The sequence below is a fragment of the Bombyx mandarina genome, chromosome 15 (assembly GCF_030267445.1).
Source record: "Bombyx mandarina strain Sakado chromosome 15, ASM3026744v2".
Classification (NCBI taxonomy): domain Eukaryota; kingdom Metazoa; phylum Arthropoda; class Insecta; order Lepidoptera; family Bombycidae; genus Bombyx; species Bombyx mandarina.
Genome location: NC_143221.1, coordinates 11,727,321 through 11,753,181, shown reverse-complemented (window position 1 = coordinate 11,753,181; position 25,861 = coordinate 11,727,321). Strand labels below are relative to the sequence as shown.

General features: G+C 36.4%; 1 protein-coding gene across 1 annotated transcript in view; it reads left to right on the top strand.

The window, feature by feature from the left end:
* The first annotated feature begins 360 nt into the window (after positions 1-360).
* LOC114251859 (inter-alpha-trypsin inhibitor heavy chain H4) overlaps positions 361-25,861 on the top strand; it is a 30,832-nt gene continuing 5,331 nt past the window's right edge. The window contains exons 1-18 of the mRNA XM_028186259.2: positions 361-619; positions 1,569-1,688; positions 2,654-2,865; positions 3,376-3,486; positions 4,740-4,993; positions 7,635-7,732; positions 8,090-8,188; positions 8,767-8,967; positions 9,601-9,760; positions 12,138-12,230; positions 12,382-12,525; positions 14,150-14,316; positions 15,742-15,891; positions 16,477-16,662; positions 19,742-19,835; positions 21,857-21,886; positions 22,628-22,696; positions 24,726-24,854. Coding sequence (XP_028042060.2) covers positions 1,575-1,688; positions 2,654-2,865; positions 3,376-3,486; positions 4,740-4,993; positions 7,635-7,732; positions 8,090-8,188; positions 8,767-8,967; positions 9,601-9,760; positions 12,138-12,230; positions 12,382-12,525; positions 14,150-14,316; positions 15,742-15,891; positions 16,477-16,662; positions 19,742-19,835; positions 21,857-21,886; positions 22,628-22,696; positions 24,726-24,854 — 2,311 coding nt within the window. The 5' untranslated portion in view covers positions 361-619; positions 1,569-1,574. The remainder of the gene's footprint in view (positions 620-1,568; positions 1,689-2,653; positions 2,866-3,375; positions 3,487-4,739; positions 4,994-7,634; positions 7,733-8,089; positions 8,189-8,766; positions 8,968-9,600; positions 9,761-12,137; positions 12,231-12,381; positions 12,526-14,149; positions 14,317-15,741; positions 15,892-16,476; positions 16,663-19,741; positions 19,836-21,856; positions 21,887-22,627; positions 22,697-24,725; positions 24,855-25,861) is intronic.

Genomic DNA, 25,861 nt, shown 5'->3' with positions numbered 1-25,861 from the left:
CAAAATAGAACCAAATGGAAGGACTTGGAGGAGGCCTTCACCATGTTTAATGGGTTCCTGCCAAACATAAGTGAAGAAAATTTAAATTATTATATGTATACCTATTTACTTTGTATTTTAGCAGGAAATAAAAGGCTTTTTATTTTATTTTTATTTTATTTATTTATTATATGAATTCAATATGCTCGTTTTTTTCCCTCTGTTAGTTAATGCCATCCTTAATTTAAAATTTAAACAGTGTAACAATAACGAATAGAACAACCGTGAAACCCTTATATAAGCTACGACAACACGAAAACAATTATCAGTAATATCGTGTTTATCCGATTCGAATTCTCAGGAAAACAAATATTCCCTTAGACAAAACGAGACTCGTCTTCGGGAAGTCCGTAACCCCGAAGGTCAACTCAACATGTTTGTGTATAGACGCCGAAGCTGATACGAACGTAATATAAGCGGTCATTTGCCGGCATTCGAACGAGTTTCACATTAGGCGACGTGCTGAGCGCTCGCTGACGGCTGTTGCCTCGTTAATTCGCATCATTTATTATTGGTAACGGAACGTGCCAGAGCTTGAAAACCAATTGAATAAATCGTTCCATTGAAAATAAGCAAAACAGTGAGTACTCCAGCATTCCGGTTGAACCTTGTATTGTTTCGTGCCTTTTATACATGGCTTTAATGTGCACTTTTATTCATAACTTGTTACCCACTGAATTGGTAACTGTTTGATATCGTTTAATCAAGCATTGATCTATTAACCTGCATTAATTGATCATAATGTTCGCTGTTTTGTGATTAAATCTTTAAGTAAATGAAATACGTTCCATCTGAGGATGCAATTAGGAACACTGCTTACGTCAGGATTGATTGATTGAATAATTTTATAATAGATTTTTACATTTAATGATCCAAGGTTTACGTAAAAAACAGGTTCTATTCTCTAATAACTTAAACGAAGTGGGTTCCTATGATATACCTACGGTAGGTATTTAAAATTTTACAGGCATAAAATCTAAACTTATATAACGGTACACAGTAACCCGACTGGCAGACTAAGCTCGTGGACATAAATGCCACCTATTGGAACCCCTATTTAGACTGAGAAGGAAGACTTTCTATCCGTAGTGGTGCACTGAAGACAGTGTTTGAAATTTCATGTCTAAATGAATGAAATGTAGTCAAGTTGACAAAATTTTGCAATAGAGAAATTTTTAAAATTATGGCTTAAAAAAATATATACTTTCCAGAAATAAACCACTCGTGTTCATAAGTTTTATATTAATTAAGCGGTGTATATAGCGAAGCACACCTAGTTGATGATAATGGTATTTCGTTTTCTTAAACTAACGGGTCAATGTTGAAAAAAAATTCAACGTTGCTGTTTCTAATTTTATAGTACATATTCGCTTCGTTCGTACATGTTTAAAATATTAAATTTACAACCATAGCAAACTTGCGAATCTTATGCAATTTGAATAATGGGCGTTTAGCTTTCTATTATTTAATATTTTTGATTTGTTAGTAACACTTACAAAACAAATAAATATTTACAATGTTATTTTTAGGTAACAATGTCGCTAAAGCGGCAGCTCTTAATTTTATTCGGGAGCATTGGTCTCCTGTCTGTGGTACATGCTGCCACAATTACGACCCCAGAGACCATGGTGGTATCCAGATCGGATGATGTGAGTGCAACGTTATGTTTTAATATATACCTACATTGGAGGACTTACAGCCCGACATGAATATAAACAAATTTAAGTCATGACGCATGTATGATCGCCGGTCACGAATTACTTTGTGTAAAAAAGACGAGACGTATTGTTTGATAAATCCATAGTTTTTCAAGAGTCCCAGATAATCTATATTAATATTATAAAGAGGAAAGATTTGTTTGTTTGTTTGTATTGAATAGGCTCCGAAACTACTAAACCGATTTGACTCTTTCACTGTTTGGAAACTACTCTATTGCCGAGTGACATAGGCTAAGATCTTTTTCGAAAAAAATTAGGGTTCCATACTAAAACTCCAATAGTGCAACCCAAGGTGTAAAAAAATTACCTAAAATATTTTTTACATCGCGTGCCATGCGAAAACTTGATGATAGAATAAAATAATGTACTACGACTTTGTAGTTATGCCGCAATAAGTGTTCTTTTATTTAAAAAAATAAAACAACGTCAAATATCGTTGAAAATTTTGTTAGAGATCCGAGCGGAGCCGGGGCGGGCCGCTAGTGTAATAATATGGTAATAGATACGATTCAATCATGTGCTTTACTTTGTTGACCTCGAAAAAGTATTGAACCGTAGATGTTTATAATATGGTTATCATAAATAATTTATATTGCTTAACTGTTATTACATAACTGCTCGTACAAAAACAAAGCATTACCTAAATTTTATTGTTTTTTTTCGATAACTATTCATCTAATAAAGATAATAATGAATATTTTAATTATGTTATCGTATCGAGATCTTCTTCATGTTGTCATCGGTTCAACAACTACTTGGTACATTGCATGTTTACTTAGAAATTCAATGTTATGGAAACGACTTTAGAGAAACAGCCTTTAAAGACCATAATGTCAAATCACTCATTGTTTTATGCGGTAGTAGGAAATAACGTTGTCTCTTTACGATCGACTCAGGCGGAAACTGAAGCAACGCTAGATGTAGATACAGTAACGGAGGGACCTGTTCAACCAATAAAACTGACGAAGATGGATGTGAAGTCCGTGATATCTATGCGATACGCTCACACGGCTATTGTAGCGCATGTGCGAAATGCTGCAAACAAATCTCAAGAAGCCAATTTCAGGGTGTTACTCCCTGACACAGCTTTCATCAGCGGATTTGTTATGTATGAAATTTTTATACCGTTAATATGAAATCTAATATCATGGCGTAATTGTTTATTAGAAATCACTGATCTATATTTCTCAAGTTTGTTTAACGGTCACGAAGGAATGTTGAGCGCGGCTGCTGGTCGCTTCAGTGTGCTTAGTGCGAGCTTTTTAACGTTCTCGGTAGCGTAAAAGTTAACTCATATTTGTATGGAGTGTGATCGTTGGCCTACGTATGCCGCTAGGGGTGCTGTTCCAACTGCATACAAAATTGGGCTAACTTTTACGCTGTCGAGAATGTTAAAAAACTCACACTAAGCACACAAATGTCGTTGTTCACGAATTATGTATTTTTTAAAATACTTTAAAAGGAGAACGATATCAAATGGTAGTTACCGATAAACATGGACATAAACGATGCCAGATACATATCTCATCATAGCTCACATTGATAAGTTTCTTAGAATTTGAAAGTATAGCCGTTTTTCTCTAATGTCAAGTTCCTAATGAACCGAATGGCTCTCCAGGACTCTGGATGGAAAATCTTACAAAGCGTACGTCAAAGAAAAGAAAGAGGCTGCTCAAATATACCAGACAGCGGTATCACAAGGAATTGGTGCCGCACACATCGCTGCCAGGTATGCTTATTGTATATAGGTACCTTTTGAATGTTTGCACAGGTTTTCAAGAGTTGCAAACAATTTTCAAATTCGTGGTTACGTATTTTATTCACTACTAATTTTCGAAGTTACGTACGCATTCGAGATTAAAGAAGACTATTTTTTTTGCAACATATTTAAAATAAAAAATATGAATAGTGCTCGTTAATTGTAATTTTAGGTTCTCAAATCGGTGTGTTTAAAAGTCATTCATTCAATAAATGTTACTCACCTCCCGTACCTACTTATTTAGCTATAGTCATTAGAATTATATTAATAATTAAAATTTAATTTGTATTGAATGGTGCCGTTAAAAAAAACCCAGTCTGTGTAATATATAATTAGTTTAAAAAGTTATTTGATTATAAGGTTTTGACGGAACGTCCCCTAAAGTTCTTTTTTAGTAAATCTAGAAGCAGTGTCGGTAGAATTTAAAATGACGCATGTGACACTGTTTTTTTAGGGCTCACTCGCATTTTATCGTAACTTTCAAATGCTTGTAACGTCCTATTACTGAACAGTTTTTGATTAATATTTCTTTGACGCTCCTTTTTGTGGTTGGCTTTTCCGAGTCAATTAAAAACCAGTCAGCGAACAATCGAAGATCGTTAAGTTTATTATTATAGTTATGATACAACAATTAGATGTAGGTAGTTAATAGTTTTAAATTGAAACTTGTAAACATAAATCGCAGCTAGTGAAGCAATAACGATTTTAGTCAGAGAGGATTTTTTTTTTAAAATAACTATCTTTCAGACATCAATAACCACTGGTTTCGCTAGCCCGCCTGAGAAAATCTCCTGACCCATTTTGACGAAGTCTCCACTTGTATTCAAAAGTAAAGAGGAAATAAATTGGACGACGTAACTAATTAATGCGGACTCCCTAGCACTCCTTTCAATAGTACAATATTTTAATGGTCTTCTTATATCTATATATATAAAAATGAATTGCTGTTCGTTAGTCTCGCTAAAACTCGAGAACGGCTGGACCGATTTGGCTAATTTTGGTCTTGAATTATTTCTGGAAGTCCAGAGAAGGTTTAAAAGGTAGATAAATATGAAAATGCTCGGAATTAAATAAAAATAACAATTTTGTTTTTCCTTTGATGTGTCCCCCGTCGGACGGATTCCTTTTGTTTGTTTTATACAAAAGCTTAGGACTTTTATTTATCGATTGAGGCACTACGAAGTCTGCCGGGTCAGCTAGTGATTAATACATTTTTTTTTCAGAGCACGTGACTCGAACCATTTCACTGTATCCGTGAATGTGGAGGCTTTCACCAAAGCCACATTCAATTTGACATACGAAGAATTGTTGGAGTATCGGAACGGTGTTTACAATCATGCAGTCAATCTGCAACCAGGGCAATTGGTTTCCGATTTCACTGTCACCATTGACATTCGGGAGTCGAACAAAATCACCGAACTGAGGGTGCCGGAGATCAGAACCGGAAATGAAATCGACGCTACAAAAGATGACGAACGTAAGCATATTCAGTTTAACCAGTTTAGTGAGTTTAACGGTGTATTTAAGGTTTTTCAACATCTCGCCAAGACTTATTATACGTATTTTTTTTTTGCGGTAGGCAGCCGCTTGTCTCTGCTCCTGGCATTACTGACGTCCATGAGCCACGGTAACCACTTACCATCAAGTGGGCCGTGTGTTCGTCTGACAGCAATAAAAATATGTAAAAAAAACTTTCGCAATGAGGAACAACATTGTGTATCAAATATTGAAGTCGTCGTGGCCTAAAGGATAAGACGTCCGATGCATTCGTGTCGAGCGATGCAACGGTGTTCGAATCCCGCTGGCGGGTACCAATTTTTCTAATGTAATACGTACTTAACAAATGTTCACGATGACTTCCACGGTGAAGGAACATCGTGTAAAATCGTAGGTAAAATCAAACCTGCAAAATATAATATGCTTAATTACTGGTGTTAGCACCTCTTGTAAGTCCGCAAGGGCAGAACCGCCCTGCCTATTTCTGCCGTGAAGCAATAATGCGTTTCGGTTTGAAGGTTGGGGCAGCCGTTGTAACTATACTGAGACCGTACCGTAGAACTCATATCTCACGTTGTGTGGCGGCATTTAAGTTATAGATGTTTATGGCCTTCGGTAACCACTAAACACCAGAAGGGCTGTGAGCTCGTTAATCCATATATGCAATAAATAAAAAAGAATAATATAAAAACACAAAATTTCCAGGTTTGCTAATAAATGCAAAAAATAATAATGTGACTATGTTAGATTTATATGTGAATGACTTAAAAGCAAGAACAACACACACACGCACGCACGCACGCACGCACACACACACGCACGCACGCACGCACACGCACACACGCGCGGAAAGGTATAGCATCATTTTTCAAAAATTTAAATGGCCACGAGATAAAAACTTCACAAAGGTTCGAACGTAGCAACAAGTTTAATTAGGTTTTTATACGTTTAAGGAAGATTTATACGAGTATGAGTGTTGTCATGGCACATACATTTATAAATATAAAAATATATTTTTTAATGATTACTCTGTAGGTATAATATTGTTATTACGAACAATAAAATGAACATGTATTGAGATAATGCCACCGTAATACAGATATAAATACTAACATCGTTCTGACTTTTGACCAACCTTACATAATTATCTAGACTTCGAAATATTAAAGAGAAGGCATTGTAAGGCTAAATTATTGTTTTGCATTTTATATAGATTTAAAACATTTCATTACTTTTATTAAATAAAAATATCATTGATTCCGTTTTAAACAAATATAGTGTAAAAGTGTAAACAAGTGTAACCAGTTATGAGCTAATGTCTAAATTGTAATTTGGATGTAAGTAGCAGTAATAATAGTCTGTAGGAATAATACGCAATTTATTGCTGACCAAATTCAAATTCAAATTCAAAATCATTTATTTCAACTTGGATGTCATCAAAAACACACTTGTTGAATGTCAAAATGTAAAAGAAAATGTTAACTCTACTACCGGTTCCAAAAAAAGCCACAGTCCTGAGAAGAACCGGCGAAACAAACTCAGCGGGCTTTTTTTTTTTTTTGTATTTTCTCAACTATTTTCTTTTTTTTTTTAACCATTAATATATTGCTATTGCTGCATATCTGACTGCCAATGAAAAATTAAAAAATAATAAAACTGTTCGTTCTTTACATAATATGTATTCTCTGAATAAACTTATAATTAAAATCAATTGAAAATTAGAATAGTTTGTCGGAAAATAATGTTAAGTTCATAATAATTTCAAGGGTTATATTAAAGAGCAAAAAGGTTGTTTTGGTAAACCCTATCTGGACTATACAGATACTTTATCGGTGTGCAACGGTTGACTTAATTAATGTTTACGAGTAGTATATATGTAACGGCAGCTATTATAGGATTGAATAAATTTATCACAAACCTAAATCGCGCACAGGGATTCTTACAAGAGAATCCATACTGATATCTATACTACTATTATAAAAAGGAAAGATTTGTTTGTTTGTTTGTATTGAATAGGCTCCGAAACTACTGAACTGATTTGAAAAATACTTTCACTGTTTGGAAGCTACACTATTCCCGAGTGACATAGGCTATAATCTATTTTGAAAAAAATTAGGGATCCTTACTAAAACTCCAATAATGTACTCCAAGGTGTAAAAAAAACCTAAAATATTCTTTACATCGCGCGCCTTGCGAAAACTATTGATGATAGAATAAAATAATGTACTGCGACTTTGTAGAACATATTATTATTTACAAAAAATGTCGCAACAGCATATGTCTAACTATTATAGTTCTGCCGCAAAAAAACGTGAAATATCGTTGAAGCTTTTGTTAAAGACCCGAGCGAAGCCGGAGCGGGCCGCTATGTATTATAAATGTGAAAGTGTGTTTATTTTTTTGTCCTTCTTTCACGTCAAAACCAAGCAACGAGTTGACATGTTTTTTTTTTAAACAGTTTTAGTGACCTAGGTAATATTGGCTACATTTTACTTCGAAAAACATCTCTTTCTCACCGAAGACTACAATTACACTCTTCCTAGACCGCGCGGTAGAAGCCGTAGATAACAACGCAAAAGTTTCCAATTCTATTTTAGCTAAAAGTTTTTTTTTTGTTTTAGAAATTTCTAATGCAGAAATTACCCGGTACGATAATGCAGCTGTAATTTTGTTTAAGCCCGATTTAGATGAGCAAAAGAGATTGATGTCGGTCTATGCAGTGAGTTTCAGTTACATTAATTAAATACCGTCTGTGTAATGCCTTCAAGTATTATTTTTATTGATTCTTACTTAACTGTGTAACTTACTTTACTGGTGGTAGGACCTCTTGTGAGTCCGCACGGGTAAGTACCACCACCCCGCCTATTTCTGCCGTGAAGCAGTAATGCGTTTCGTTGTGAAGGGTGGGGTAGCCGTTGTAACTATACTGAGACCTTAGCAAAAGGTGGGTGGCGCATTGTAGATGTCTATGGGCTCCAGTAACCACTTAACACCAGGTGGGCTGTGTGCTCGTCCAACCATCTAAGCAATAAAAAAAACTGTATTATTAAGCTTCACAAAAACGTTTTTATTTTAGGAAAAATCCAAAGACTCCCTTCGGGGTAATGTTGAGGGTGTTCTTGGACAATTCGTGGTTCAGTACGATGTTGAACGACCAAAAGACGGCGAAGTTCTTGTAAGTGATCTCTTTACATTGACCTTTTTTTATGTATAAGAAATTACTGGTCGCTCGGAGGCCTTTCCAGTTTTACCAGAGCAGGTAGGTACATTGTGTTTTGTCATCCATTGGACTTCCTTTAAATGTTATGTGTAAATTGTTCCTTTTTCAGCTTCCGATTACGTTACACTTTCTGTCTAGTATATAATATTTGCTAATATTAATTGTAAACCTTATAAATTAGTTTTGAAACTCGAAAGGCGGACTGATTTTCGCAACTCGACAATATGGCGTCTCGTTTGCGTGAGGTGGTAATTCTTATTTGCCAATCTACAATTAATAAAACTAAGCAATGCAATGATTAAACATCATAAATAGTTTTCATCAAAATCATAGTCCCTATAGCTTTTGCGTTAAGTAGGTATTACAAAATAAAAATTGTTCTTTTGCATTAGGTACCTACACATTTCTTCTTCAATCTTTGCAAATATGTATCTGAAATTGTTCAAATTCAAATTAACACACTTTTATTAAAGTTTCATACACATAATCAGTAGTATACGATAACATTTTGTTATAATGCGAAATATGTTAAGGTAAATGGTGGTTACTTCGTCCATTTCTTCGCACCGGCGGACCTGGCACCGCTTCGTAAATATGTCGTTTTCGTCTTGGACACGTCAGGATCTATGTACGGACGGAAGATTGAACAGCTGAAGCAGGCGATGCAGACAATCCTTAGCGAACTAAACCCCGGAGATTACTTCAGCATTCTATCCTTCGATTCTGATGTTTTGGTGAGCTTACGTTGTATAATGTTTTATACTATTGAATCTCCTTAAAGTAAGATAAATAAATCTAGTCACTTTGAATATGAAATACAAGAAACATTTCTACAGTGAAACAAATAAATATAACTATTGTATATCGCGACTAGATTTATTTATCTATATATTTCAGGAGGAATAAGTTAATGACGTCATTTTACAATCAACTACGAAGGTATTGATCAAACAGACAAAAAACATACATTCCGCCTTTAGAATCTCCTTAAAGTAAGATAAATAAATTTAGTCGTTTTGAATATGAAATACAAGAAACATTTCTACAGTGAAACAAATTAATATTATATATTAAATATTTATTTATTTATTTATATATTTATAACCTCAATCAAATAACTTATTCCTCCTGTTTTATAATTTGAACTGCTCTTTTGATTCCTTGATCTGTACAAAAAAGTATAGAAGGTAAACATCCCGATTGTAGTTTACGCAAAAAAAAACTTTTTTAAACTATACAGCCAACGCTATATTTTATAAAAACAATTGTTTAAAAGGAACTTCACAATATACATACACTACGGTGTTGTTTTTGTCTCCGAAAAATGAATTTCATGATGCAATTGTCATGTTGGTTCCATCGTCCAGGTGACTGACATAGCAGATGCCGATAAGGAACCACCGAAACGAAAGTATTCGTACTACGATCGTCACGATGTGAAACCGACGCTAAAGCCGGCATCGAAAGCGACTCCGGAGAATATAGCACGAGCTAAGATCATCATCGACAGACTTGAAGCAAACGGAGGTGTGTAATCATTAAGTTAGATCATTACGTAGTTTGGTAGGCGGCTAGGCTCTGCCCCTGGTATTGCTGAAGTCCATAGGCGACGGTAACCACTCACCATCAGGTGGGCCGTATGCTCGTCTGCCTACAAGGGCAATAAAAAAAAAGATATACAATATTTAGTCTTTATTTTCCCTATGCTGATAGCCTTGAGAGGCTATTTCAGCTTCACCCTAACGTGTAGGTGAGCTCACGGAGCTCAAACCGGAGTGTTGCTAACACTGGCTCTAGCAAGAGCCGTGCTTCGCAGAACCTACCACCGGATCGGAAACGCGACCCACTTAGAAGATCCGGCGAGAAACTCAGTGGGCGGTTTCTGTGGTTTATTCGCTCGTCGAGACCTTCGTCGCAAGCGACGGGTTCGACGAGGACGGTGACCGGTGCTTGTGCTACCTAAAAGCACCGTTAATGGATCGGGAGGATCCGTAAATATTTAGTCATTTTATTTGGTTTTCACGGGTTCAAATGACAGGTGGTTTTTTTCTATTTTTTACTGTTATAATGCGAAAGTGGTACTATTTATTACGAATTTACATCTTAACAATGGAAGTTCTCGTCATGAAATGAATACATTTATGCACATTGTTGTACAGCAAATAGCACAGAGTAGTACCCTTCATCCAGAAAATAATTATATTTTTGTTGAATTTAATTTTCTCTCTTTTTTTTTTATTGCTTAGGTGGGTGGACGAGCTCACAGCCCACCTCGTTTTAAGTGGTTACTGGAGCCCATAGACATCTACAATATAAATGCGCCACCCACCTTGAGATATAAGTTCTAAGGTCTCAGTATAGTTACAACGGCTACACGACCCTTCAAACCGAAACGCATTACTGCTTCACGGCAGAAATAGGCGGGGTGGTGGTACATTAACGCAAGCGAAACCGCACGTTAAAGTAATCTATAATTTACATGATAATATAAAATCGTGTTTATTTCATATTCCAATGTTTCCTAAGATTTACGATTGTCGTGACCGCGAATACCTAAGTATTTCTTATCAGACGTAATAACAATATACTTAACTTTTATGATAGGTATTGTTTAATATTGTGCAAATGTACAAACAAAAGATAACAATGTTTTCATTAATTATTATTAGTCACGAATTACTTAAAAGTAAAAAAAAAACTATGGACTCGAAAGCACTGGTAAATTGAAGAAAGCGTCAATTTTATTATGTAAGCAACGAACGGAAACCAACTTATGGTGCGTCAGGCCCTTAATAGTCCTAACAATCATGAACATCGCCAATTCTAAGATCAAAATGACAAAATGAGTTTGATGAAAAAAATGACAGGTTAAATTTTCTAAAAACATCCATGTGTGTTAATTTTATTGGCCTTAGTTCGAATTCATAATCACCATCAAGCACACGCACATACCCAATACCACCTATTCTACCGCGAAGAAGGAATAGCATCTAAAAAATCAATCCATCTAAACGCATGTATGCTAGTTGTAGTACCTAGGTATTATTTAACGGCCGTCTGGTGTAGTGGTAAGTGACATGGTCACTACACAAGGAGGTCGCGGGTTCGAATCCCGCCAAGGGAAGATATTTGTATGATAAATATAAATGTCTTTTCCAGGGTTATGGATGTATATTAAAATGTATGTATGTGTATAATAAAAATCTTACATTTATTTCCGTTATCTGGTACCTGTAACACAAGTTCTTTACGAACTTATCACGGGACCAGTTAACGTGGCGTGATTGTTAGTAAATATTTATTTATTATTTATTATGAGCACGCACAGGCATATATCACCGTTCCGTATATTTCTGTAGTTCGGCCTTTAAAATACCATACAAACTGGAAGGCGCGATCATCTAATTACATATATACTAAGCAATATAATGTAAGGGTTATTGGTATACATACGAATAAATATCGTAACATTAAAATTCATTACGTAATAGGCTTCTTCGTTATGCTGCCCGGTCACCGTCCTCGCCGAACCCGTCGCTTCCGACGTAGGGCTCGACGAATACCTAAATGAACCCACAGACACAGCCCACTGAGTTTCTCGCCGGATCTTCTCAGTGGGTCGCGTTTCCGATCCGGTGGTCGATTCTGCGAAGCACTGCTCTTGCTGGAGCCAGTGTTAGCAACACTCCGGTTTGAACCCCGTGAGCTCACCTACTAGCTCGGTGAATCTAGAATAACCCCTTGAGGTTACTAGAAAGGTAGGAAAAAAAAAGTTTTGCTGGAGAGTGGGACTACATTACATTATAATTACGTATTTTAAGTTTAGGTGAAAACGTTTTCTCTGTAATTTTTTTTTGGTGGCTAAAAAAAGAAAAGGAACAGTAACAATTATGTTTATCTGCAGGTACCAACATTGATGCTGCGCTCGGTACTGCCATAGATCTAATCAGGAACAGATCAGAGCTTTTTGCCAATTCAACATCTTCCAACAAAGATGGTTAGTAGCAACATGAATCATAACATTTTCCAACAAATATTTTTTATTTAGATTTTCCGTCGTCCGAAATAATCTACACTCTAATGTGTGTCAGTATGTCAGAATACAGTTTTAACCTTTACCATTTTTGTCTAATTTTTTTTTTCCTCAGAAATCCTGTCTTTGGAGCCCATCATCATATTCCTGACGGATGGCGATCCGACTGTCGGTGAAATGAACCCGAAAACAATAATTAAAAATGTCGCTGAAAAGAATTACGGAAGTGATGAAGCCACGATATTTTCACTTGCTTTCGGTGAGTTTCATTAAATTCGATAATTTTTATTTGTTTTTGTTTTTGTCCTTTACGCCCCTAGACACAATCGACTGTGTTTCTCGTCGGATCTTCTTAGTTAGTTGCTATGTCGAAGCGATGGTAGATTCAGTGAAGCAACTGCTCCTTCTAGATCTAATATAAGCAAGTCTTCTCAGGTTAAGACCCCGTGAGCTCTCCTAAATAATCATGCATAGGTGGAATATCCCGTCGATTAGACAAGGAAAAAGTTTCCTGTATGGAATCCCATAGGCTTTTCTTGCGGTCGCAGTATATCAAATATATTGAAAAAACCTTTACGGAAGTCTTAAAAAAAGTTTTAACAAATAATTGCAGTAGTAAATTGTATTTTGTGAACATAATAGTCTAGGTTAATCTAGTACTCGTGTGATGGACTGTGAATACACGTTAATTTTTATTGCTACATCACGGACAATCATTAATCATGATTTTATTTTTGAATATCGTGTCAGTAAATATCATTATTACGACATATCTTTATTATGAGAATCGGTTTCCTTATAACCTGAATACCGTTCCTAGAAAAACTGATTTCGGCGTTTTCTGTTTTACAAATCACAAATATATAACACCAACATTCGCAAAAAGGAATGCACCTACCACAGGAGTCTCTACACCACCCTTGGTTGACTGGTAAAGAATGCCTCAGGCATTAAGTAAGCTTTGTGCATAATGCTAAATAAATAAATAAATATATCCTAGGATATGGCGACAAGGAAACTACAGGTCGAGCGTGATGCGTACCGCACGATGACTTTTTTCCTACCTATTTTAGTAACCTCGAGGGGTTATTCTAGATTCGCCGAGCTAGTAGGTGAGCTCACAGGGCTCAACCCTGACGACGTTGCTAACACGAACTCTAGCAAGAGCCGTGCTTCGCTAAATCTACCACCGGATCGGAAACGCGACCCACTGAGAAGATCAGGCGAAAAACTCAGTGGGCTATGTCTGTGTGCTAATTTACTCGCCGAGACCTTCGTTGCAAGCGACAGGTTCGATGAGAACGATGAGCTTAATAAAAAGCAATATCTATCAGTGATTTCAGTTTGTAAGATCTTACGCTCGTCCTCGTGTCTGGGGTGGGTGACATACAGGGCCGGATTTAAACTTAATGCCGGTCCTGGGCACCGGAAAATAATCCGCACCATTACTGGAATTTTACTTAAAGTTTATATATTTTATTTTTCAAAATTAAAATATGTAATTTATTGCAGAAACTTTATTAGATTATTGAGTCTCTGTATCGGGCAAGGATTAATAGGAAACGTGTTCAGTTAAGTGACTAAAGTATATTGGGATTACAACCTAACGTGGAATCGACAGCCCGACAATCCCGAGACTAACGTATCATCACTGCAATAGAATTATCGCTCACACATACATATTAATAGTTGCCATGGGGACTTTTGTGGTCCCTAAAAGATGTTTTATATATTCCAAAAACATAAACAAATATTCGTTTTTTTTTCTAACTTTCTAAAATTTTCCGCCCTGGGCACTTGTCCCGACTGCCCCTAGTGTAAATCCACCACTGGTAACATGTATGAACTTAGGTAATTCTTAAGCGATAAGTCTCATTGCGCAGGAGAGGATGCGGATCCCAAGCTCTTGCGCAAGTTGTCGCTCCGCAACAACGGTTTTGCGCGACACATCTACGAGGCCTCAGACGCGGCGCTGCAGCTGCGCGACTTCTACAGACAGGTCTCCTCGCCTCTGCTGTCACATGTCAAATTTGTCTACGCACCGGATCAGGTAAATGGGAAAATGTGGTTTATTTACAACGGAACTAAACATGGCTCGGGCACAATGAATGATTACAAAGATCTTTGTTCCGTTTTCGCGAGTTGCACTAATAATTGAGTCGACTATTATCAAAGCCGGCAATGTGACTTTTGGACAATTATTGGTAAATCAGAAAAACGAATTATTGACTTTGTATTCCATTGGCAGTCACAAAACTCTTCTGAACGACATCTTAGATAAATAACAGGTTAAGTATTAACCTATATTTAATGCAGTTTTTGAACCGTATTCTTTGAAGGAGACGATTATATTCAAATCAATCTGTATTGACATATCAATAACATTTTTTTTTCCAAATGCACAGATTGCCACCTTTGATAATAGACGACTCAATTAAAACGAATGTTACGGCTTAAACTCGCGTTTTTTATTGTCGTTATATTCTTTCTGACGTCATCGGTGACTGCGACACGTGTAGTAACAATAAAAAGCGCAAAATCGAACTGTAGAAGTAGGTACTTTGAATTTTTATTATAAAAATTGATAACAACTCTACTTCTTCCTTCTCCCTCTTTATCGCTAGACTGTGGGAGAACTTTTACCTTGTTATTATCACCGCATATATTTAACTGAAAAAAAGAGTTCTAGGTCAATGATTAAAGTTTATCATCTGCTCTGATTGGTGGTGACGGTGTACAGATAATCTTATTATGTTTGACCCCAACGAGTAATGTCGGCAGCCATATTTTTGCGATAAACGTCTTTAAATAATTAATATGTGAAGCAGAAACTTTGTACCACTTTTTACGAAAATTGTGCGGACGGAGGAGTATGAAATTTCTCACACTTATAGAGAATATAGAGGTGCAGAATGCTAATATTTTTTTCATTTATGCATTAATAATACATTAAATCAATAAAAAAACATTACACACACTACCATGTATTTGACACACACGCATATTTATACGCTTTATTTACTGTCAAACTTTTGTTAATGCTTAAAGTTTGTGGTCAAATTAAGAATAGGTTAATATTGTTTATCTTTATTATTATTTGTCTATAGTGTAGTCTTTGCGAAATCTGTGAATATAGAATTAAAATAGTCTTTGACAATAGAACCTTAATAACGTTCAAACTTATAATTTCAATTAATTATATTCGAATTTCGATTACTGCGAGACCACTAGTATAATTTAAAATATATATAATTGTCGAAGAAGTCGTTATACACATTTATACTCATTTCCTATTACAAGAGACATTTGATTTAAGAATGAAAAATGAAGAAAACCCCAATTCTACACACCGCAAAAGAAGATTCACCTCTTTCTCGTACTAGGTTATTGTATATAATAATTCGTGTTTTGGCTTTTGTGAGGGCTTCTGGTTCGAAGTGTTATGACTTTGAATGGCAGGCTGCTTGATTTTTAGGTGATCGAGAGCAGTGTTACCAAGACCAAGTTCCGTACGTACTACGCGGGGTCCGAGGTGGTGGTCGCCGGGCAGGTCGATACCGCGACGCGGGACCTCGAGTCCACCGTCGAGGCCTTCTGCGGCGATGAGAACGACCACTTCCTGAGGGTACATACTTATTTATTTAGTACAGAAACATCGTTCTACGAAATGACTAGATATGGCATTTGGTAATTGTTGACATCGAGTGATACGACTATGCCTATTCTTCTGGCAGACTGGCAGATACCAATTATCCTTAATACGTATTTAGTATTCACAATGCGTTCACGACGAACGGAGCGAGCGGGTTCCTGCAATAAAATTGAAACTGGCCAAATCAAACTGCGGTAATACGATCTTTTTAATGGAGTCTCTGAGTTTATGTTTCATGACGGCAAGGTATGGCCTCTTCGATCTTTGATGACCACTTATCGCCTGACGCAAAGGCAACCCGTCTATCTTTTTTTTTTATTGCCCTTGTATGCAGACGATCATCGGCGCACCTGACGGTGAGTCGTTACCGTCGCCCATGGACTTCAGCAATGCCAAGGGCAGAGCCAAACCGCTGTCTACCGCCTACCGCTGCCTATCTAATATAATATATCTAGTCGTTAACTGTTAATGCAAGCTTCTCGCACACCGGATAGCGGGCGGTGTCTAATATTTAAACAAATGAAATAATGTATTAATTAGTGCAATTACGGTAAACAGAAAAAAATTACAAAGAAAATCAAAGTTCCGGTACCCGTCGAGAAAAGTGATTTACCCCTTGAACGTCTATGGGCCTATCTCACTATCAAGCAATTGCTTGACGCAAGCGATGCCTCCGACGCTACTGAAGAAGAGAAGAAGAAAGAGACAAGTCCTGAGCAGCAGGCCCTTAAAATAGCTTTGAAGGTAATAAACTCATAAAATCAATCGTTCTTTTTCAGAATTTATTTCATTTTAAATTGATTAATGTATTTTTATTTCGAAAATTTAAACAATGAATGAATAGTGTCATTTATAGGAAAAAAAAGTGGATTTTTTTTTATTGATTCTAGTTTTTTTGATCGATTCAAGGTATTTACTAATTACAAAATTAAATATGACGGAATATTTTTTTTGTGATAAATCTATACAAAAGTAGGCAGTGATAAAAAAAAAATTTTTGGAAAAATTCCTATTGTTTTTGTTTAGTACCCATTAACGTTTTAGTGCTATATTTTTTTTAGGAAAGTGTGCGTTTACTTTCATTATGTCAAAACAAAATAAAAGGCTAAATTTAATAGGCAAGTGAACTCTAGCTAGAGTATCAATGGTTTGGACCCATTTCAAATTATCCTGTGATTAGATATAAAATAATTCCAAAACACGCCTTCGCATATTTTATTTATAGAACGAGATTATTCGATTCAAAAACACAAAATAAAAATATTCGGCTAATTTCTTTATACTAAATTGTATTAATGTAAAAGAAAACGAAGCTTAGACAACAAACACCAACATTAAAATGTTTATCTTATTAATGTTGTGAAAATTAGTTGAATGCGCGTCAACACAATCACAGCCTATGGAGAACGCGGAAATAACAAAATAATAAACAATAAAAAAGCAGCTATGTCTTAGCTAGCTAGTTAATAAATAATCATTTTTAACTGTAAGAATATTCCTATTAGCTAGGTAACGGGAGTTGTCATTTTCGCAAACAATTAAACAAAGAAGTCTAGTTGGAAAGACTACTCGTAATTAAATACTCATTAAAATTTAAGTTAACATTCCGATCTTTAAACAAATACCGCGATGTATTCTTGACAGAACGTTTAACGATTGTTTCGGTTTCCGGAACGTTCTGCTTACATATTGTATGAATCATTAGTATAGTAACCGGCAAACTTCTTGAGCAAATGACCTTGACTGCGCAGAACCGAATTTTAGATCACTTTGGTGGTGAGGGTGAGGCGCGACGGCAGGGGAAATCGTATCGAGCGCTTTATTGGTAGATCAGTCGAACCTTGCGTCCCGCACCGCGCCTTCATTCCGCTTGCTCCCAAAAGTACGCTTGCGTACAGTGGAAAGTCTATCGTTATTAATCGTTAATTATTTGTTATAATTACTTGTGGACTTTGTTGCCATTGCTATTTGTTGAGTGTTTGTTGATTTTTTATAAAACATACACTATGCCGCGACAAACTGGTGTAGTATTCAAAAGAAAGGGTAGAAAAATTGTGTACGACGTATATTGCTTCATTATAAAACAGGGGAAGAATGATATGGAAAAATTAAAACAAACTTCGGAAGTAACAAAACCATCAGTGAGTACTGTTAGGTGCATTATTAAGGAAGCTAAAGGCTCTGGCTTGCTCGCCGTGTTTCAGACTTCGGGTAAGAAAAGATCAGGGAAGAAGAAAGTTACCGGAATGGATAGTTTCGTTCAATCTGTAATAAAAATATGTAATCATAATAACTACATAACAAGCAGCGAAACTCCGTACCGTAGAAAGGCTTCGAAAAATTTAAAGAAGATATAAATTTTAATGGCTCGGAATGAAGCTTACGACGTATTATGAAAGAGCTAGGCTTTAGATGAAAAAAAAGAACAGAAAATAATCGGAAGCTGCTAATTGAAACAAGTAACATTCGATTACTACGAATCGAATATCTTCAAAAAATAATTAATTATAGACAAAAAAGAAGACCGAATCGACCGAGTTCTAAACTACACCGATGAGCCCTATGTCGACTCATCACGATGATAGCGACTCGGGTGATGAAAACAGTGATGATGATGATGGTCAAGATTATGATAACGAAAAAAAAAATTACAAATACCAGCTTCGCTTCAACTGAATAAAGACCTGGCAACAGCTCTAGTTTTGACTTAATAGAAGGAATATCTATTTTACCTCAAGATTAAATTATTACAATTATTATAACCTATATGTTTTTTTGATGTTCTAATAAATATTAAATAAATACATATGTTGATTTTAATAATTTAATAGCATTATGACGCAGAGTAAGTAATGTTTTTGCACGTGAGTGTACCATGCGCGAACTTACCCCCACTACGTCAACAAATGCTCAAGAAGTTTGCCGGCTATTATACATATTACGTCAAAAAACCCGCCAAATGACGCGCTGGTTTCGTCAAGTCGTTTCCCCAGTGGCTAACGGTAGTATTACGATCGCTTTGTACGGGACGGCCCCACATCTAATCTAAATATATATATTTATCATAATTACATAGTATTTATAAAAATAAAATACACGTTGAAATTACAAACTTGATGTGATGTACAGGATGCTTGAAATATCACTAGCTGTCACCGGCGGCTTTGCTCACTAAACGAAAACAACAGTCGAACCTAATCATACGGCAAATTATAATTTCTTATAATTATTATTGTTATTGCTTTAATGATTCGGTATGTATTTAGTGACTCCCAAAAGGAAATATAAAGCCAGTACACGATCCGTGTCTTTAAAGTCATTTTAATGCGTCCAAGATACGTATTTTCATAGTACATATAATCAACAATTCATATCTATACTTCTATACTAATATTTTTATTTATTTATTTATTAATTAATTACTTTATTATTTATTAAATTAATTTATTAATTAATTTATTAATCACATTTACATCCGTAAAAACCATCTATAGTGGTTTTTACGGATGTAAATGTGCCGCTGTAACTACTCAACCATGCATCTGATTGACTTGAAACTTGGTATCCATGTAGAAAATACATGTACTTAATGGATAAGCTAATATTTATATGAGTGTTGGACTCCCTACACCAGTTGCGGGGGCGTTAATGATGAGAATTTTTGTGGGGGTGAGAAATAATAATGTTAATTTTAAATGCCCAGCGAAGCGGACGGGTACAGCTAGTAAATATATTTTTTCAGTGCAAAATTGGAATTAGTATCATCTTACTACTTTAACAATACAACTAGTATGTGAATCAAGTCGAATTTGTTTCTTTGCAGTACGAGTTTGTGACGCCGCTAACTTCTCTGGTGGTAGTGAAGCCTAACGAGACGGACGCGGTGAACGCTGAGCCGGTCGGCGATCGGGAAAGCGGTGAGATTTAAAAGATGAATAGAATAAAACGAACATTAGGAACAACACTTACATTTAGACTTGCGCAAAACAGTACTCTACATAGATTATACACTTAATATATGTACTCTATGAAGTAATGCTATATAGTATGTATGACATTTCGTACCGCGTAATATGGCATTTACTCAGTAGTCTAAGCATGACCTGTCAGAAATATGCCTGGAATGTTTAATTTGTATAGCTGACAATTACGTCATAAATTATAGACCTCTTATTATTACCAAGTAAACTATACAAGTTTACTTTAGATTTTTTTAAATGTATAAATAATATTAATTAATGCTTACATTTTTAGTTTCAACTTATAAATAGTACATAATTGAGAATATTTTTTTTACATGTATAATATTACAGTACTTAGAACAGAACGCAACGGACAACGGGCCTATAGATATGAACCGACCTTTTTATAATATGTTCTTCGCTTATGAACGTCATGTTTAATGTTATGTGACTTGCTAAATTTTTCCGGGTAATAGGTACTGTTATACCGTCACTCACATTCGTACGAATACGCAAACCCACAAGTGTAGGACGACATTTGCAAATGATTATGCAAAGTTTTCGCTGCATTCGTAGTTTTCCAAGCTGTGTCGGTTTTTTAACGGACATCAAAGCGCGCGAACCGCGATCCTTCGCGTAGTCTCCCACACATTCGTGTGACCAGTTGTGCCCACGATTGCGAAGGTAACGGACGTTTCGCCATTTTCATAGTTCGTGACGTCTACTGTGTAGCGTACCTTCATCATGTATCGGAACAACACCAAGGTGATGGAGTAAATTGAACTCTTGCAAAATGAATCGACCATATGGGACCCTCAAAAGAAATCCCATAAAAACAGAATGGCCGTTAATGACGCCTAGAAAAGAATTGAAAACTCTTTTTTCTTTTCAATGTTCTATTGACAAATTAAAAAAGAAGAGAAATTCGTAAACAAGTGTAGGAGGAAGCGCAAACGGGTTTGCAAATTGAATACCGAACCCACTTGCACAGCCGCTAAGTTTGCGAATGAATGTCTGACGGCCCTTCACATGCGCGCAAGTATTCGTACAATGTACTGTTTTTACTGGCGGTAGGACCTCTTGTGAGTCCGCGCGGGTGGGTACCACCGCCCTGCCTATTTCTGCCGTGAAGCAGTAATGCGTTTCGGCTTGAAGGGTGGGGCAGCCGTTGTAACTATACTGAGACCTTAGAACTTATATCTCAAGGTGGGTGGCGCATTTACGTTGTGGATGTCTATGGGCTCCAGTAACCACTTAACACCAGGTGGGCTGTGAGCTCGTCCACCCACCTAAGCAATAAAAAAAAAAAAAAAAATTCGCGCATGTGAGTGGCCGGCATTACAGTACGCGGTCGTGCTATGCCTATTACGCGTACTGCATGAGCATGGCACACAGTACTTACAGATGTATACTTACATTATGAATACGAACACGAGTAGGTATCATCACCTTGCCTATTGCTACAGCAGTAATGCGTTTCGGTTTGAAGGGTAGGGCAGCTGTTATACTGTTATAACTTAAACTTAGAACTTATGTCTCGAGGTAGGTGGCGGCATTTACGTCGTAGGCGTCTATGAGCTCCGGTAACCACACCAGGTGGGCCGTGAGCCGTGATTTTAAAGTTTGGTTTCAGATTTTTGTAAGATCTTACTGCATGTAATCATAGGCATTATTAATGTCGATGATATTTTACCAATACGTTGTTCCGACAATAGGCTATTAGTGTATTGCGTCATTATTGTTGTGAGCTAATTTGAGTAGAAACGAAAAAACATTGATAATACTGGAGCGAGAAGGTCGGGCTTACAAATTCATAATGATATAATGATATCCTTTGACCTCTCATAAAACATACTAGCACATTGTGAGCTTTTATAAGGAAAAATAATTAATTCTTTCCTCTTAGTAATTAATTAAAGTAAATTAGTATAGGTATCGATGGTTTTTTTTTTAAACCGTTTTTGTTTCGATTTCAGGTCAAAAATATGGACTGTTATCCTTGACAGGTAAGATACTTACTCAGTAATAATGTTTGCTTAGGCAATATTTTCATAATAATTTATCACTCGTGTTTTTTTTTTTTTATTGCCTTTGTAGGCAGACGAGCATACGGCCCACCTGATGGTAAGTGGTCACCGTCGCTCATGGACGTCAGCAATGCCAGGGGCAGAGCCAAGCCGCTGCCTAAACTACTATTACAACTACTATTAATAAATTAGGAAAGTTTACAAGTGAAAACAGTTAAATCACATTTATTCGAAGTATAAAATTTAAACAATACACTGTCCTGTATTTTAATGCAAGTCGACGACTATTATAGCAAATCGATTAAGGCTAATGAACATTAAGATTCGTTTAGAATTACGACTGTAGGTGCAGCTGAGATTAAAATAAAGTGACAGCCAATAAATACCGTCTTTACCATAAGGGCACACGGGGCCCGTGCCCAGGGCCCCCATTCTCAGGGGGCACCTAAGGACCGACAATCTCTCTCACACATTTATTCGCTTTCCGTTATCGTGATCGTAACCAAAAAACCAGCAGCATTCTAATATCGTTAATGACATATTATATCATACCGTATTTGATTACCTATAATAAATGGTCATACTCGGTAAAAAAATGTTATTATAATTCGCTTTTTTTACTTTCCAAAAGGGCCTCAAATTCTTGTGTGCCCAAGGGCCCCAGCCAAATTTAAGACGTCCCTGAGTGACAGCTGACTTTAATCATATAATTAACTTCAGGTTCGCAACGCCAACCCATCAGTAGCCCAGCCATGTATCGGCCGTCACTAAATGCAATGTCACCTCTTGGTAAGTACCGTTCTCTGCAGTACTCTTTATTTGAGCTTCGTAGGCAGAGGGGCATTCGCCCTATCTGCTAGTTAGTGGATACCGTCGCTCATGGATGTCAGCAATGCCAGGGGAACAGCCAAGTCGCTTCTTAGCGCTGGGTAGGTACTCTCCGCAAGCCTCGTTTGAAGAAGCACATGTTATAGCGCTCTGGAAACGCCGAGGATGTTCACGATTACTTCCACGGTGAAGGAATAACATCGTGTAGTAAAAATCAAACCCGCAAAATTATAATTTGCGTAATTACTGGTAGGACTGGTAGGAGGACCTCTTGTGAGTCTGTACGGGTAGGTACCACCACCCCGCCTATTTCTGCCGTGAAGCAGTAATGCGTTTCGATTTAAAGGGTGGGGCAGCCGTTGTACCTCACTATACTGAGACCTTAGAACTTATATCTCAAGGTGGGTGGCACATTTACGTTGTATGGCCTTAAGTAACCACTTAACACCAGGTGGGCTGTGAGCTCGTCCACGCACCTAAGCAATAAAAAAAAGGAGGGGACTTCATGCCAGATGTTCATAACAACACACTGTCGATGAAAGTGGTCTCAGATGGTATGGATGAACTCTATTCCGGTGATGGGCGGAACCACGGTAAAAATGAGATGGAAATATCGTCTTGAATAATTCTTCAGAGCACTATGAGCTGTAGATAGGATGAAAAGTATAATTTTGTATCCGTTTAATATTTCTTGTCATATAAACAATGCGTTAACCTAACTGAAAACATCCTAAAATAACCCAAAAACTACCTTGTGTCGTTCGCGCTTGAAACCCGCCCTATAAAACTATAAAACAGTAGGTATTATAATTATTTTGTTGATGTCGGACGCGATTTTCTCAAGAAACATGAGCCATTCTTTTATCTGTGTACATAAAACGCTTTAAATAGATCTGAACAATGGAAAGGGAATTAAAATCCATGCCCAAGCATTAGCGAATTTTGATATTAAGACTAAGACGGAACCCTTGTTGATTGTTTTTAATTATTATTATTAAGCTCTACGCTTTTATCTCAAACTTCTATCATTCGATTTAATATATTTCTTTATTTAACGTACGTAAATATTTGTATTATTTAAAATTTTCTTTTTAATTATTGTCCAGATTCCTTTAATAAAAACGGATTTGGTGATTTCGGATTGAATATATAATAAATTCGACCTTGTTTATGTTATTAAATTCTAAGTTTATATAGCTTAATTGGATACGAATCGAATTGACTCTCGACAAATTAGTACTTATCAAGCGATGCGATGTTTCAAATCCCGCGGACATTTACTATTTTTTCTAAGGAAGTACTTACCTTAAATGTTTGTCGGGATGACCACATCCAAGTAAAATAATTTAAATTAACTTGGTAGTCAACAACGAGAAAACGCAATTCTCATTGTGTCCATGTAGCCGTATTCCTCTGTTCTTTCTCTAGATAATGGCACTATATTATTTTTTCAAATAGTTTATTATGTTTTTTTTTTATTGCTTAGATGGTTGTAGATGTGTTGTGTTTACTTTTATTTTTCATAAATTCTGTTGTTTGAAGATGAAGAAGTCAAAGACAAATAAGAAGTATAAATTGGGGGATACTTTTTACTTTCGACTTATCAGCGAAAATGATTCACGCAAAACCAAAACAAGGAGACAAAACATTTCGACTGATGTCAAAACATTTTGCACTTTTAAAAATTAAAACACAAACTACTGGTTTCCCCGAAAGATCCCATTCCGGCTTCGATGAGAATGTTGGATTTTGGTTGAGGTTTAAATTTAAGAAAAATATCGGCACATCCGTTTTGCCTTGAACCAATTTGCTGGGTAGCGCCAAATATTTTTATCTTTTTTTCCTTTTTTTCTTTTCCTGCTTGGTTCTCGTTTCGTGCCGCTTTCTCGAAATGGATATTGTTATAATGTATAAACGTCCATCAAGTCAATTCACATTGTTATAACGTGCAATTTGTGAATTGCAATAATGTAATTTTTCGTATTTGTAGCCTTTTCGACCTTCCCAAATAGAGGTTATACTGCATTTAATAAAAGGCCTGTTCAAGCATTATTTTCACAAGATTCAATGAGAGTGGAGTCGGAGGCCGTTGACGATTACGATTATGATCAAAGATTTGGTAAGTTATCAAAATAGCTACGTGCATGTTATTTAGGTCTAAATATGGTTCATAAATTTGTATAAAATGCATAACAAGGCGGGTGCTATGTAGTTAAATATGTATTGTAATTATTTTGGAAAACCAAGTCGGGATGTATGAGCGTTCGCCTCGGCCGGATATCACTAAATGTATTCCCGCCGTAAAAAGGCGATAAGCATTTTTTTTCTACCTATGCTGATAACCTTGAGAGGCTATTTCAGCTTCACCCTAACATGTAGGTGAACTCATGGGGCTCAAACCGGAAGTGTTGCTAAGACAGGCCCTAGTAAGAGCAGTGCTTCGCAGAATCTACCACCCGATCGGAAACGCGACCCACTGAGAAGATCCGCCGAGAAACTCAGTGGGCTCTGTCTATGGGTTAATTCGCTCGTCGAGCCCTTCGTTGCAAGCGACGGGTTCGACGAGCACGGTAACCGGTGCTTGTGGTACCTAAAAGCCCCGTTAATAATGGGTCGGGCGATAACCGTAAAGATAGTGCAAATACACAGGATGTAAAGGAAGTGTGAAGGTAATGAGTAAGTCGTCAGGGTATATGTAAAGTTAATGAGCGTATAAATAGACAATATATAAAGTGTATTTAAGGGTGGTAAAGATGTAATACAGATAGGTATAAATATACTGCCTGATATGTGAGTCGTCTATTATCAAAGGTGTCAATCTGTGCATTTGGACAAAAAAATGTTATTGATATGTCAATACAGATTGATTTGAATATAATCCTCCTTCAAAGAATACGGTTCAAAACCTGCATTAAATAAAGGTTAATACTTAACCTGCTATTTATCTAAGATGTCGTTCAGAAGAGTTTTGTGACTGCCAATGGAATACAAAGTCAATAATTCGTTTTTCTGATTTACCAATAATTGTCCAAAAGTCACATTGTCGGCTTTGATAATAGTCGACTCATGTATACTATGTAAATATACTAGCGTGTATTATGTCTAGCAGTCGCTTAAATCGTAAAG